Below are 13,564 nucleotides of genomic sequence, written 5' to 3'. Positions count from 1 at the left end.
TGTTTCCACATCTCCCAGACTTCACAGAACTCACAGGATTGCCAGAAGATCTGTTTCTACCATTAGTTTCTCGTACTGAAGCTCATTGGCAAGATAATGTATAATGCTATTTGTTTTTAATGTAACTGAGTGAACCAGTATTTCATGTGGTTTCCAGTTACCTTGATTTTCCTTGGAGAATTTTATGTCCTTACTGCATTGCCATGAACGTTGGGAAGATGTAGTATGTGTTGCTTGTTTTATTAAATCATCAGACCTATAGACATCCTTGCTCTGTCCCTTAATGTGTAATTAGCAGGTGTAATGGACATTTTCCTTTTGGCTTTATTGTAAATATCACTTATGGGAAAAATAATTTGATAGGAATAATACCGCATGTGCTTATTTTCAACTATCTCCGCTGGTAAAACTTATGAATCATAAACTTTTCTTGAATTCAGTATTCAGGATGCACATAAATCTTGTTCATGGTCCAATAGTAAAATGGGTCAATAAGACTTGAACCCAAGTCTTTCCAATTCTAAGGCTGGTTCTATGTCCACTGTGCTTTGCTGTTTCTCTGTTTTTTTTTTTTATCATGGGGCAGCTAGGTGGTGCAGTGAATAGAGCACCAGTGCAGGAGTCAGGAGGACCTGAGTTCAAATCTCATCTCAGACATTTGACACTCACTAGCTGTGTGACCTTGGACAAGTCACTCAACCCCAATTGCCTCATCCTGGGTCATCTCTAGTCATCCTGATGAATATCTGGTCACTGAATTCAGATGGCTCTGGAGGAGAAGTGAGGCTGGTGACCTGCACAGCCCTCCCTCACTCAAAACAAAGTCAAGTGCAAGTCATGTCATCATTTCTCTGATGGCATGGTCTTCTTCAGCAATGAAGGATGAACACAAATCTTGTAATTAGTTCAGGTAAAATAATATGAATGTTTCCTGAGTAAAACTCCCCAAAATCTAATTTAATATTTTTCTTCTACCTACATTCTTCATGACAGTGTTTTCTAAGTCTTTCAAATTAAGTTGATCATTATGGTTTGAGAGCATTGTTCTTTACTAACAGCGAAAGGATTTACTAGAAAAGAATGAAAGAATTAAAGTTCTACTGCCAGTGATATTGGAGGTGCTAATACTGGATCTAATCTTCCATATTTATTTTCTGGTATGGATTTGTGAGGCATTCACCTAAATCCTGGAAACATGTTTAATATTTTAATTGTTTTAAACTTTTTTTTCTATAGCCTGTAACAGTTTTTCTTCCTTTCACATCAACTGCAATAATTTTACCCAAATATTAATGCGTTAGTAAAACTTTTCTTAAATAAAAAAAGAACCTAATGACTCTCCAAACCTCTTCTTCAGTTGGAAGTTCAGCTAAGGACGGATTGACTTCAACCTGAGATAAATGGTCAGTGGCCTCAGCATTGATTGATGATGGTCTGTTGAGAGCACTATGGAACTGTTCAGCCCATCTCTCTAGGAGCATGTCCTTATCACTAATCAGTGTGGCTCCATCAGCACTGAGTAGTTGTGATGCACCATAGGTTTTTGGTCCATAAATAGCCTTCAGGGAATCATAAAAGTGCTTTGGACTGTTACCATCAACATAAAACTAAATTTCATCTGCCTTCTTACTGAGCCAGGAATCCTGCTTCTCTTTAGTCTTTGCTTGTACTTTACTTTTGATGGAATTCAATGCTGCTTTCTTAAAGGTGGATGAACTATCCTGCTGGTATATCCTATGGAGTTCTCATTTTTGGTTATCAGATTCTGAATTTCCTCATCATTTTCTTTTCTTTTTTTTTTTTTTAAAGTCATTACAATGAACTGATTTTTTTTTATTAATTTTTTTATTTCTTTAATGTTTAACAATCATTGCTATACAATTGCGATTTTATCCCTCCCCACCCACCCCCCACTACCTCCCTCCCTCCCCACGACTGCATACAATTCTGTATAGATTCTACATATACTTTCCTATTGAGTATATTTTCACTATAGTCATGCTATGTAGTCAGACTAAGATAAATGAAAGAATCCGTATAACAAATCAGAACATGATACACAAACAGATACACATACACAAACATGATCTGCTACATTATGTGAGTGACTTCCATATTTCTCTCTCTGAGTGTGGAAGGCATTTTGCCTTGAGGTCCACCATTGGGATTTTTTTTTTTTTTCAGAAGTTCTTGTGTTATTACAAAAATCTAAGTCTACCAGAAAAAACTCTCACACACTGTGGTTGTTGCTGTGCATAAAGTTCTCCTGGTTCTGCTCCTTTCACTCAGCATCAGGTCATATAAGTCCTTCCAGGCCTCTCTGAAGTCTTCTTGTTCATCATTTCTTATGGCACAATAGTACTCCATTACATTCATATACCATAATTTATTCAGCCATTCCCCAATTGATGGACATCCCCTTGACTTCCAGTTTTTTGCAACTACATAGAGTGCTGCTATAAATATTTTTGTACATGTGGGACCCTTTCCCATTTTTATGATCTCTTGGGGATATAGTCCTAGTAGCGATATTGCTGGGTCAAAGGGTATGCACATTTTTGTAGCCCTTTGGGCATAGTTCCAAATTGCTCTCCAGAATGGTTGGATGCGCTCACAGCTCCACCAACAATGAATTAGTGTTCCAACTCTCCCACATCCTCTCCAGCATTTATCATTTTCTTGTTCTGTCATGTTTGCCAATCTTATAGGTGTGATGTGGTACCTCAGAGTTGTTTTGATTTGCATCTCTCTAACCAATAGTGATTTAGAGCATTTTTTCATATGATTATAGATAGCTTTAATTTCTTCCTCTGAAAATTGCCTGTTCATATCCTTTGACCATTTATCAATTGGGGAATGACTTGTATGATTATACATTTGGGTCAGTTCTCTATATATTCTAGAAATGAGGCCTTTATCCCCAAGCTTAGCTGTAAAAATTTTTTCCCAATTTACTACATCCCTCCGGATTTTGGTTGCATTGGGTTTGGTTGTGCAAAAACTTCTCAGTTTAATGTACTCAAAGTTATCCATTTTGCATTTCATAATGCATTCTATCTCTCCTTTAGTAAAGAATTCTTCCCTTCTCCATAGATCTGATAAATACACTATTCCTTGCTTCTCCAGTTTATTCATGGTATCAATCTTTATACCTAAATCATGTACCCATTTGGACTTTATTCTTGTGTACGGTGTCAGGTATGGGTCTATGCCTAATTTCCGCCACACTGTTATCCAGTTTTCCCAGCAATTTTTGTCAAACAATGAGTTCTTATCCCAGAAGCTGGGGTCCTTGGGTTTATCAAACAGAAGGTTGCTATATTCCTTGCCTACTGCATCTTGAGTGCCAAGTCTATTCCACTTGTCTACCTCTCTGTTTCTTAGCCAATACCAAGTGGTTTTGATAATTGCTGCTTTATAGTACAGTTTAAGGTCTGGTAGCGCTAGGCCACCTTCCCAAGCATTTCTTTTCATTAGTCCCTTTGATATTCTGGACCTTTTGTTTTTCCAAATGAATTTTGATATTATTTTATCCAGCTCTAGAAAGTAATTGTCTGATAGTTTAATTGGTATGGCACTAAATAAGTATATTAATTTGGGTAGAATTGTCATTTTTATGATATTAGCACGGCCTACCCATGAGCAACTAATGTTTTTCCACTTACTTAAATCTGACTTTATTTGTGCAAAAAGTGTCTTGTAATTGTGTTCATATAGTCCCTGGGTTTGTTTTGGCAGGTAGACTCCTAAGTATTTTATACTGTCTACCCTAACTTTAAATGGGATTTCTCTTTCTATCTCTTGCTGTTGAACTTTGTTGCTAATATATAGGAATGCAGAGGATTTGTGTGGGTTTATTTTGTACCCTGCAACTTTGCCAAAGTTGTTTATTAATTCAAGTAATTTTTTACTTGAATCTCTGGGATTCTCTAGGTAAATCATCATATCATCTGCAAAGAGTGATAACTTAGTTTCTTCTTTGGCTATTCTAATTCCTTGAATATCTTTATCTTGTCTAATTGCTACAGCTAACATTTCTAGTACCATATTGAATAATAGTGGTGATAATGGACAACCTTGTTTCACCCCTGATCTTATTGGGAATGCATCTAGCTTATCCCCATTGCATATAATGCTTGCTGAAGGTTTTAGATAGATACTGCTTATTATTTTATGGAAAGTTCCCTTTATTCCTACGTTCTCCAATGTTTTTAGTAGGAATGGATGTTGTATTTTCTCAAAAGCTTTTTCTGCATCTATTGAGATAATCATGTGGTTTTTGTTAGCTTTGTTGTTGATGTGGTCGATAATGCTAATAGTTTTCCTAATATTGAACCAGCCCTGTAGTCCTGGTATGAATCCTACCTGATCATAATGTATTAATCTCGTGATAAGATGCTGTATTCGTTTTGCTAAAATCTTATTTAAAATTTTTGCATCTATATTCATTAGGGAAATTGGTCTATAATTTTCTTTCTCTGTTTTGTCTCTTCCTGGTTTGGGTATCAAAACCATATTTGTATCATAGAAAGAATTTGGGAGGACTCCTTCTTCCCCAATTTTCAAGAATAGTGTATGTAGTATTGGAATTAACTGTTCTTTAAATGTTTGATAGAATTCACTTGTGAATCCATCTGGCCCTGGAGATTTTTTCCTAGGGAGTTCATTGATGGCTTGTTCAATTTCTTTTTCTGAGATGGGGTTGTTTAAGTATTCAACTTCCTCTTCTGTTAATCTGGGCAATTTGTATTTTTTAAAATATTCATCCATCTCGTTTAGATTATCGAATTTGTGGGCATAAAGTTGGGCAAAGTAGTTTCTAATTATTGTTTTAATTTCCTCCTCATTGGAGGTGAGTTCACCCCTTTCATTTTTAATGTTAGTAATTTGGTTTTCTTCTTTCTTTTTTTTGATCAGATTAACCAAAGGTTTATCAATTTTATTAGTTTTTTCATAAAACCAACTATTGGTTTTATTTATTAATTCAATAGTTTTCTTTATTTCAATTTTATTAATCTCTCCTTTGGTTTTCAGTATTTCTAATTTGGTATTTACTTGGGGATTTTCAATTTGTTCTTTTTCTAGCTTTTTCAACTGCAAGCCTAAGTCATTGATCTCCTCTTTCTCTATTTTATTTATGTAAGCATTCAGAGATATAAAACTTCCCCTAATAACTGCTTTTGCAGTGTCCCATAAGTTTTGGTACGTTGTCTCACTATTGTCATTCTCTTGAATGAAGTTGTTGATTGTTTCTATGATTTCTTCTTTAACCCAATCCTTCTTTAGAATTAGATTATTTAGTTTCCAATTGATTTTTGGTTTCTCTTTCCATGGCCTTTTATTACATGTAATTTTTAATGCATTATGATCTGAAAAGGATGCATTGATTATCTCTACCTTTCTGCACTGGATTGTGAGATTTTTATGTCCTAGTACATGGTCAATTTTTGTAAATGTTCCATGTACCGCTGAGAAAAAGGTATATTCCTTTCTATTCCCATTTAATTTTCTCCAAAGATCTATCATATCTACCTTATCCAGAGTTTTATTTACCTCCTTAACCTCTTTCTTGTTTATTTTAAGGTTGGATTTATCTAGTTCAGAGAGGGGGAGGTTGAGGTCCCCCACTAGTATAGTTTTGCTATCAATTTCTTCCTTCAACTCCCCCAACCTCTCCTCTAAGAATCTGGATGCTATACCACTTGGAGCATACATGTTTAGTAATGATATTGCTTCATTGTCTATGGTGCCTTTTAGTAGGATATAGTGTCCATCCTTATCCCTTTTGATTAGATCTATTTCTGCTTTTGCTTTGTCTGAGATTAGGATTGCTACTCCTGCCTTTCTTACATGAGCTGAAGCACAATATATTCTGCTCCATCCTTTGACCTTTATCCTATGTGTATCCCCCCATTTCAAATGTGTTTCTTGTAAACAGCATATTGTTGGATTATGGCTTTTAATCCATTCTGCTATCCGTCTCCGTTTTATGGGAGAGTTCATCCCATTCACATTCACAGTTATGATTACAATCTGTGTATTTCCCTCCACCCTCTTTCCCACCATTTGTGCTTTTAACTCTCCCGTCTCCCTTCCCCTCCTCAATAGTATTCACTTTTCTCCCCCTCCTCCTGCAGCCTTCCCCTCCTTCTTTTAGCCCCCCTCCCTTTTACTCCCCTTTACTCTTATTGCTTCTTTCCTCCCTTTTAGCCACCCTCCCCTTTCTTCCCCCTTCCCCTCCTACTACCTATAGAGCTAGTTAGGATTATCTGCTTAAGGTTATTGTTCCCTCCTTTGAACAAATCAGATGAGAGTACCTCTCAAACAATGCTCATCTCCCTCCCCTCTCCTCATCATTTTCATCAAACTAGTCTTGGTGTTTGTGAGTATTCTGACCCAGATAAGCAAATGCAGTGCTGTACACCAAATATTTGAAAGCTGCCCACTCCTTTTCTGCTCTACTGTTGCCAATTATGTGTTGGCTCAACTTTCCCTCCAGATTAAAAACAAGCTGTTCATACTCAGAGAAGTGCTGTAATTTGTACACATTGATTCTTCTAGTAGTCATTTTCCTTGGGGGGCAGGACTTTTGATGAATGCAAATATTGAGCTTGGAAAGGATAAGTCTATGATCAGTCCAGCACTCTGCACCACACATTGCCTTTGTCACTCTCACATCTAGTCTGTCTCTTCTCCTTACAATCACATTATCTATGAGATGCCAGTGTTTGCTGTGAGGGTGCATCCATGAAGTTTTATTGCATTTAGGCGAACAGAAAACAGTGTTGGTGATGAGGTCATGCAATGCACAAGTTTTCAGCAGTACATGACCATTGCTGTTGCTTTTTCCAACTCCATTCCTCCCTAAGACTCCCTGCCAAGCCTAGTAGTCTGAGCCTCCTCTAGCATTGAAGTCACCCAGAATAATGAGCTTGTCCTCTTTTGGCACATTGATGATAAGGGTCTCTAGGTCTTCACAAAATTTTTCTTTGATCTCATTTTAGTTAATCATGGTGGGAGCATAGGCACTGATGATGGTGGTATGGCATTTTCTTGGGAGTGCCAACCTCATTATTATGAGCCTGTCATTCACTTCTTTTAGCAGGCATACCAGCTTGCTAACTAGATTTCTTTTGATTGCAAAACCGATGCCAGCTTCACAGGACTCCCCTTCACTGTAGCCAGTCCAGAAAAATGTGTATCCAGCTCCAAATTCAGTAAGCTGGCCTTCATTTACCAATCTTATTTCACTCAGGGCTTCTATTTGAATGTGATACTAGTTGAATTCTCTTGCAACAAGAGCAGTTCATCTTTCAAGTCTACTCGATTTTGTGTTGTCTTTTACTGTGCACACATTCCATGTGCCAATGGTGCATGGAATCATCTTTGCAGATGTTTTTGTAGATTTTGTACATTTTTTTGTGTTTTGACCACAGAGAGGGCTTCCCCACCTGCCATGGTAGTCAGGCTAGGGTTGGGTAAGCAGACAATGGTTAGGGCACCTTTTCTAGACCCCTTCCTCACACCAGGATGTGAGCACTGTGATCCTGAAAAGGCTGCTCAGACAGCCAGGGGCCTGCCAAGTCCCACTGCTGCTTCCAGTGAGAAATGACCCTATGTCCTGGACTGCTGATGTGCAGGGTTGTGATTACAGCTCCCATTGTATCCACACCTGCTCCTTCATCATTTGCCTATCACCACAACACTTTCAGACATAACACTACAATGCTATGGGTGACATCTTTTGAGTTCTGCATAAATTGGATTTAAGAGAGGCAGAGCTGCATGACATCGTCAATGTCACTCTCTCCTCCAGAGTCATCATAGTCCAGTGACAGGGCACAGTCAAGATGGCTGGTGATGGCTCAGGATGCAGTGGATGACGTTGATGTCTTCTGTGTTTAACCAAGCTCTAAGCACTCCACATCACCTGCTTCATCTGCCTTCATGGCCGTTGGAATAAATTGTTCTCATCCACCCATTCCACCAGATGAAGTCTTCACATTCTTGGGGTAGACACCCCTGCCAACTCACCAATGAGTTTCAGACCCCTTGGTTACCCTCAACCTGGTTTGGCTCATCTGCCAAAATGGTTTACGGGGATGTGGCCACTGCACATGCTGCAGCTTCTTGGAGACACAGGTGAGAGTTGGGTGGAACAGATGGACACCAAAGGTGGAAAGTACCCTGAAAAGGGCTTGGCAGACATCACACCAAAGGTACTGGTCCTCCCTGAACAAACCCTACACCCCTTTAATCCTATTAAACACTCTTGATTGATAAAGGCAAGATTCATTCAGAGGCACTTGATTATGCCAAAGAAAAACAGTAAAAGATCCTATTTTACTTGCCATTACAGTGTTGTTATTGTTTTTCAGATGGGGAGATCAGACTGGAAATGAAGCAAATTACTGAAGAGCTAAGCCTTTCTGTGGAAGAAACTCACAAGCAAAGATTCTTGAGTGATGATCCTTCTGACTTCAGTTGGAGAGAAGTCTGCACAACACCTGGGAGTATCCACACTGTAGAGAAACATGACTATAAACAATGTGGAAAGAGTTTTTCCAAGAGGAGATATCTTACTGAACCTCAGAAAATACACAGTGGAGAGAAACCATGTGCGTGTAAACAATGTGAAAATGCTTTTAAAAAGAGGCCTCATCTTATTGTACATCAGAAAACCCACACTGCTGAGAAACCTTATAAATGTAATCAATGTGGAAAGACTTTTACCTGGAAGAATGGTCTTAGTCAACATCTGAGGATCCACACTGGGGAGAAACCTTATGAATGTAATCAATGTGGAAAGTCTTTTACAAAGAGGGCTCAACTTACAGTACATCAGAGAACCCACACTGGAGAGAAACCTTATGAATGTAATCAATGTGAAAAGGCATTTAAACAGAAGGGTCATCTTACTGTTCATCAGAAAGCCCACACTGGAGAGAAACCTTATGAATGTAATCAGTGTGGAAAGACTTTTACATGGAAGAAAGGTCTTGTTGACCATCAGAGGATACATACTAGAGAGAAACCTTATAAATGTAGCCAGTGTGGAAAGACTTTCACATGGAAGGATAGTTTTGTTAAACATGAGAGAATCCACACTGGAGAGAAACCTTATGAATGCAATCATTGTGGAAAGACTTTTACATGGAAGGCCAATCTTGTTAAACATGAGAGAATCCACACTGGAGAGAAACCTTATAAATGCAATCATTGTGGAAAGACTTTTACATGGAAGGGCAGTCTTGTTAAACATGAAAGAATCCACACTGGAGAGAAACCTTATGACTGTAATCAATGTGGAAAGACCTTTAGAGCAAGGACAACTCTTACTCTACATCAGAGAATCCATGCTAGAGAGAAACGTTATGACTATAGTCAATGTGGAAAGGCTTTCACATGTCAAAAGAATACTGGTGAAAATCAGAGCACCCACACTGGAGAGAAACCATATAAATGCAGCCAATGCGGAAAGACTTTTGCTTGGAAGAATGGTCTTATTCAACATCAGAGGATCCATACTGGAGAGAAACCTTATGAATGTCATCAGTGTGGAAAGGCTTTTAATCAGAAGGGTCATCTTATTGTTCATCAGAGAACCCACACTGGAGAGAAACCTTATGAATGTAATCAGTGTGGAAAGACTTTTACATGGAAGAGCAATCTTGTTAGCCACAAAAGAATCCATACTGGAGAGAAACCTTATAAATGTAATCAATGTGGAAAGACTTTCAGAGGTAGCAGGTCTGTTCGTGAACATCAGAGAATCCACACTGGAGAGAAACCTTATGACTGTGATCAATGTGGAAAGGCTTTTACAAAGATGGCTTATCTTATTGTACATCAGAGAACCCACACTGGAGAGAAACCTTATGACTGTAATCAATGTGGAAAGGCTTTTAGAGCAAGGACAACTCTTACTCTACATCAGAGAATCCATACTAGAGAGAAGCTTTATGACTATAATCAATGTGGAAGGGGTATCACATGTCAAAAAAATGCTGGTGAAAATCAGAGTATCCACACTGGAGAGAAGCCTTATAAATGTAGCCAATGTGGAAAGACTTTTACTTGGAAGAATGGTCTTATTCAACATCAGAAGATACATACTAGAGAGAAACCTTATAAATGTAGCCAATGTGGAAAGACTTTCACATGGAAGTACAGTCTTGTTAAACATGAGAGAATTCACACTGGAGAAAAACCTTAAGAATGTAATCATTGTGGAAAGACTTTTACATCAAGGCCAATGAGAGAATCCACACTGGAGAGAAACCTGAAGAATGTAATCTTTGCAGTAAAGCCTTCAGGCTAACGTGTCTCCTCTTTAGCATCAGAGAATTCACGGGAGATAAAGGAATCTTCTAACTGACCTAAATAAGGAAAAGCTTTGAATTGGAATACAGAGCTTCTTAGCAGCACATTCACTGTGGGTACAAGCCATCTATAGACTCCTTGTGGGAAGGTTTTTAGCCAGAGATCATCTCTTTTCCTCTCATACAGGATTTATAGTGAAAAGAAACCTTATGAATGTGCTCAGTGGATACTTGCCTCTCTCTAGAACATGGAGGTTTGGGTTTCATGTCTGACTAGAACACAAAGGTGAGAGAAGGAAAATAATGTATGCCAACCCTCCAGGTTGCAAAACCAGAGCAGGAGGCAGTAAGCTGATAATCTATGGAACTATCGGAGACGACATATCTGGATGTTCTCAGTAATAGAATGTCTTCAGAATAAGGAAAAGATTCTGTGTCAATATTATGTCAAGTGGGGAACAATCTTTGGTGAAGGGAGGAAATCAGATTTGTTTGATCAAGGACATTAAAATTGGGGCATTTTAGGGGAATGTTGTGTTCTCCCAGATTCCACCTCCATGTATGTATTCAGCCTACATAGAGGCCACTGTATATGATGGTCAAGAAACTTCTCATTAGTTGAGATCTTTTCTGCCTTCTGACCCAACAATCATGATGATGAGGCAGAGATTCCTCTGATGGACTTGCGGCAGAGCAGAACCATTGTGTCAACAATGCAGCCCCTTCTAGGCAGGTAAAAGGCCTTGCAATCTCTACCTACCAAGTTTCCCATAGTTACCCTTGCTCTGCCAGCCTGCAAGGGAAAGCTAAAAGAAAGCAGTTCCATGTCAGTGGCATCTGGACTGCTTGTCACCTGCTCTGTACAGATCAATGAAGGGCTCAGGTCCTGATGTCAGCACCCTCATCAGAGTGATGGTTTCCAGTTCAGAGACCAACAGGTTGGACATGAGGGAGCAATTCAAGAGGCATTATGGGAAGTGTCTATATTTTCTTACCAAGGAAAGTCAGAAGAATCTTGCTTTGCCAGAAAAGGAAACCACTGACCATAAGAAATGTTTCTAATGAAACTCATTTGAATGCTAATGAGGACCCAAGCCCACTTCTTGTTCCTTGTGACTGTATTGATCAAAAAATCTTGAATTGGTTCCACCTCCAGAGAAAGAGCTGTGATATTCAATTATAGAATGTAGTAGTTCATTTTTGTGTGTGTGTATTACGTTTTGGTTTGTTGTATGATTTCTCCCATTCAATTTAATTCTTCTGCACAGCATGACTGTAGTGAAAATGTATGTAATAGGAATGTTTGTGTAGAACCTATATAAAATTGTATGCCGGTTTGGGGAGGGAGGGGGGGAGGAGGGAAAAATAATAATCTAAGTTATATGGTAATGATTGTAGAACACTGAAAATAAATAAAATTAATTTTTTAAAAAAAGCAGTGGAAAGGAAAAAAAAAGAAAATCTTGAGTTGGAAGGGCGTTCAGAGGCCACCTGGTCCAGACTCATTCCTGCAGAGGCATCTCTGAAAATATTTCTGCTTGAAGGCCAGCCAAGAAAGCAGCCCTTCATTAGGACACTGTTCATCATATCAGGCTGAAATCTGCCTCTTGTTGCTTTTGCTCATTCTTCTTTGAATGTAAACACATTAAAACAAAAAGGAAAAATAATTAGGAAGAGAACATGTGTTGGTGCTGATATCATCCATAATTAGCCTGTTCTAGATATAACTTCATGGGAACAGAAAGTAAGGAAGAATCAAAGATTGCTTATATAATTGATAGCTTCTTCGGTATACTGGATCCTTCCTTTCCACCTAGTTACCTACATGAAAGGCATTATGGTGGAGTGGAGAGAGCACTAGATTTGAAGTCAGGGGCCATGGGGTGAAATTCTTCTGGTTCTGTACTTCTGTGGCTTTGGAAAAGTAATTTAGCTTAACTGGGTCTTGGTTCCCTGTTCTGAAAAACTGAGGATACTGGACCGGGTAATCGCTGAAGTCTCTTCCACTTCTAGATCATTTGATCCTGTGGATCTGAGAAGCCAAAGGGAAGCTTAAAGATGAATCTGATACTTCACTGCTGCTTACTGCTGGAACCTGACCTTCAGGTGAGGGCTAATGCATTACATGATTTCACTAAGCCTTCTGGGCATGACTGCTATTTGGAGAGAGAGCAACCTGGAGAGTCTTAAACATTACAAAGTTGCATGTCATTCCGCACCAAGCAGTTCTTTCTGTGCAACCAGTCAAGTAAATTTCTTGTCATATCTATTCAGGTACAAAGTATCTTTCATTATGATGCTTTTAAAAATGAAAAGTTTTAACTCTGAGGTTCAACCTTACATCCATCAAATTGGCAGAGATGACAAAAGATGAACATAGTGTTAGGGGACTGTAAAATTAGAAGCACAGTAACACAAGGTATATACTTGCAAACTGGTGCAACTGTTCTGTAAAGTCATTTGGAACTATCATTTATTATAAGGTGATCAAATGCCCATACTGCATAACAGAGATCCGCCTGCAGGAAGTCAAAGAAAGGTTCTATCTACACTGAGGTCTTCATTGCAGTGCTTGTATTGATTGCAAAAAAATGAAGTAGATGCAAAAGAGAAACAAAATATGTACTAATCCATTGGAGAATGTCTCAACTAGTTGTGGTACATGAATGTATTGAAATATTATTTTGTCATAAGAAACAGTGGAGAGTAAGAATTCAGAGAAAGGGGAATATGTAAATGAAATGACACAGATTGAAGTAAGCACAACCAAGAAAATCACTATAAACAGCGACTCACTCAAATATTCCAATGGCCAGATGTGTGATCTCTTTAGTGTGGAAGCTCCTTCCAGCAATGTAGATCTCAAATCATCCATGTCTGTCTCTCCATCCTGTGTGATGTGCCTCTTGCCCATGTCCTCACATAGGTTCACCACAGAGGATCCATCCAATATGATGGAGTCCTTCCTGACTTTCTCCTGACATTTCAAGGGGACTTGTGGAGTGTTCTGGCTTTTCACCTAGTAGCCCTCATCCTTACCATGTGGCCAGTTCAGTTTCTCATCTTATTATACCATTTCTTAGTGAGAAGCATCAGCAGTGGACATTATCCCAAGAGAGGAGAGCTAGAGTTCAGAAAGTGGGTTGATCAGCAAAACATCTGACTTCCTTGACACATGAGAGAGGGAGCTGGCAAACTGGATGATAATTTGCTTTCTAAAATGTTCTAATTTTGTAATCAGT

At 38.7% G+C, this 13,564-nt stretch overlaps 1 protein-coding gene across 1 annotated transcript in view; it reads left to right on the top strand.

The window, feature by feature from the left end:
• LOC140502735 (uncharacterized) overlaps nt 1-11,519 on the top strand; it is a 45,181-nt gene extending 33,662 nt beyond the window's left edge. Inside the window, 2 exon segments of the mRNA XM_072606681.1 lie at nt 8,379-10,250; nt 10,253-11,519. Of these exon segments, the coding sequence (XP_072462782.1) occupies nt 8,379-10,250; nt 10,253-10,374 (1,994 nt within the window). The 3' untranslated portion in view covers nt 10,375-11,519.
• The last annotated feature ends 2,045 nt before the right edge of the window (nt 11,520-13,564 follow it).

This window comes from Notamacropus eugenii, chromosome 4, assembly GCF_028372415.1.
Source record: "Notamacropus eugenii isolate mMacEug1 chromosome 4, mMacEug1.pri_v2, whole genome shotgun sequence".
NCBI lineage: Eukaryota > Metazoa > Chordata > Mammalia > Diprotodontia > Macropodidae > Notamacropus > Notamacropus eugenii.
The sequence above is the reverse complement of the archived record's forward strand: the minus strand, read 5'-3'. Positions and strand labels throughout refer to the sequence as shown.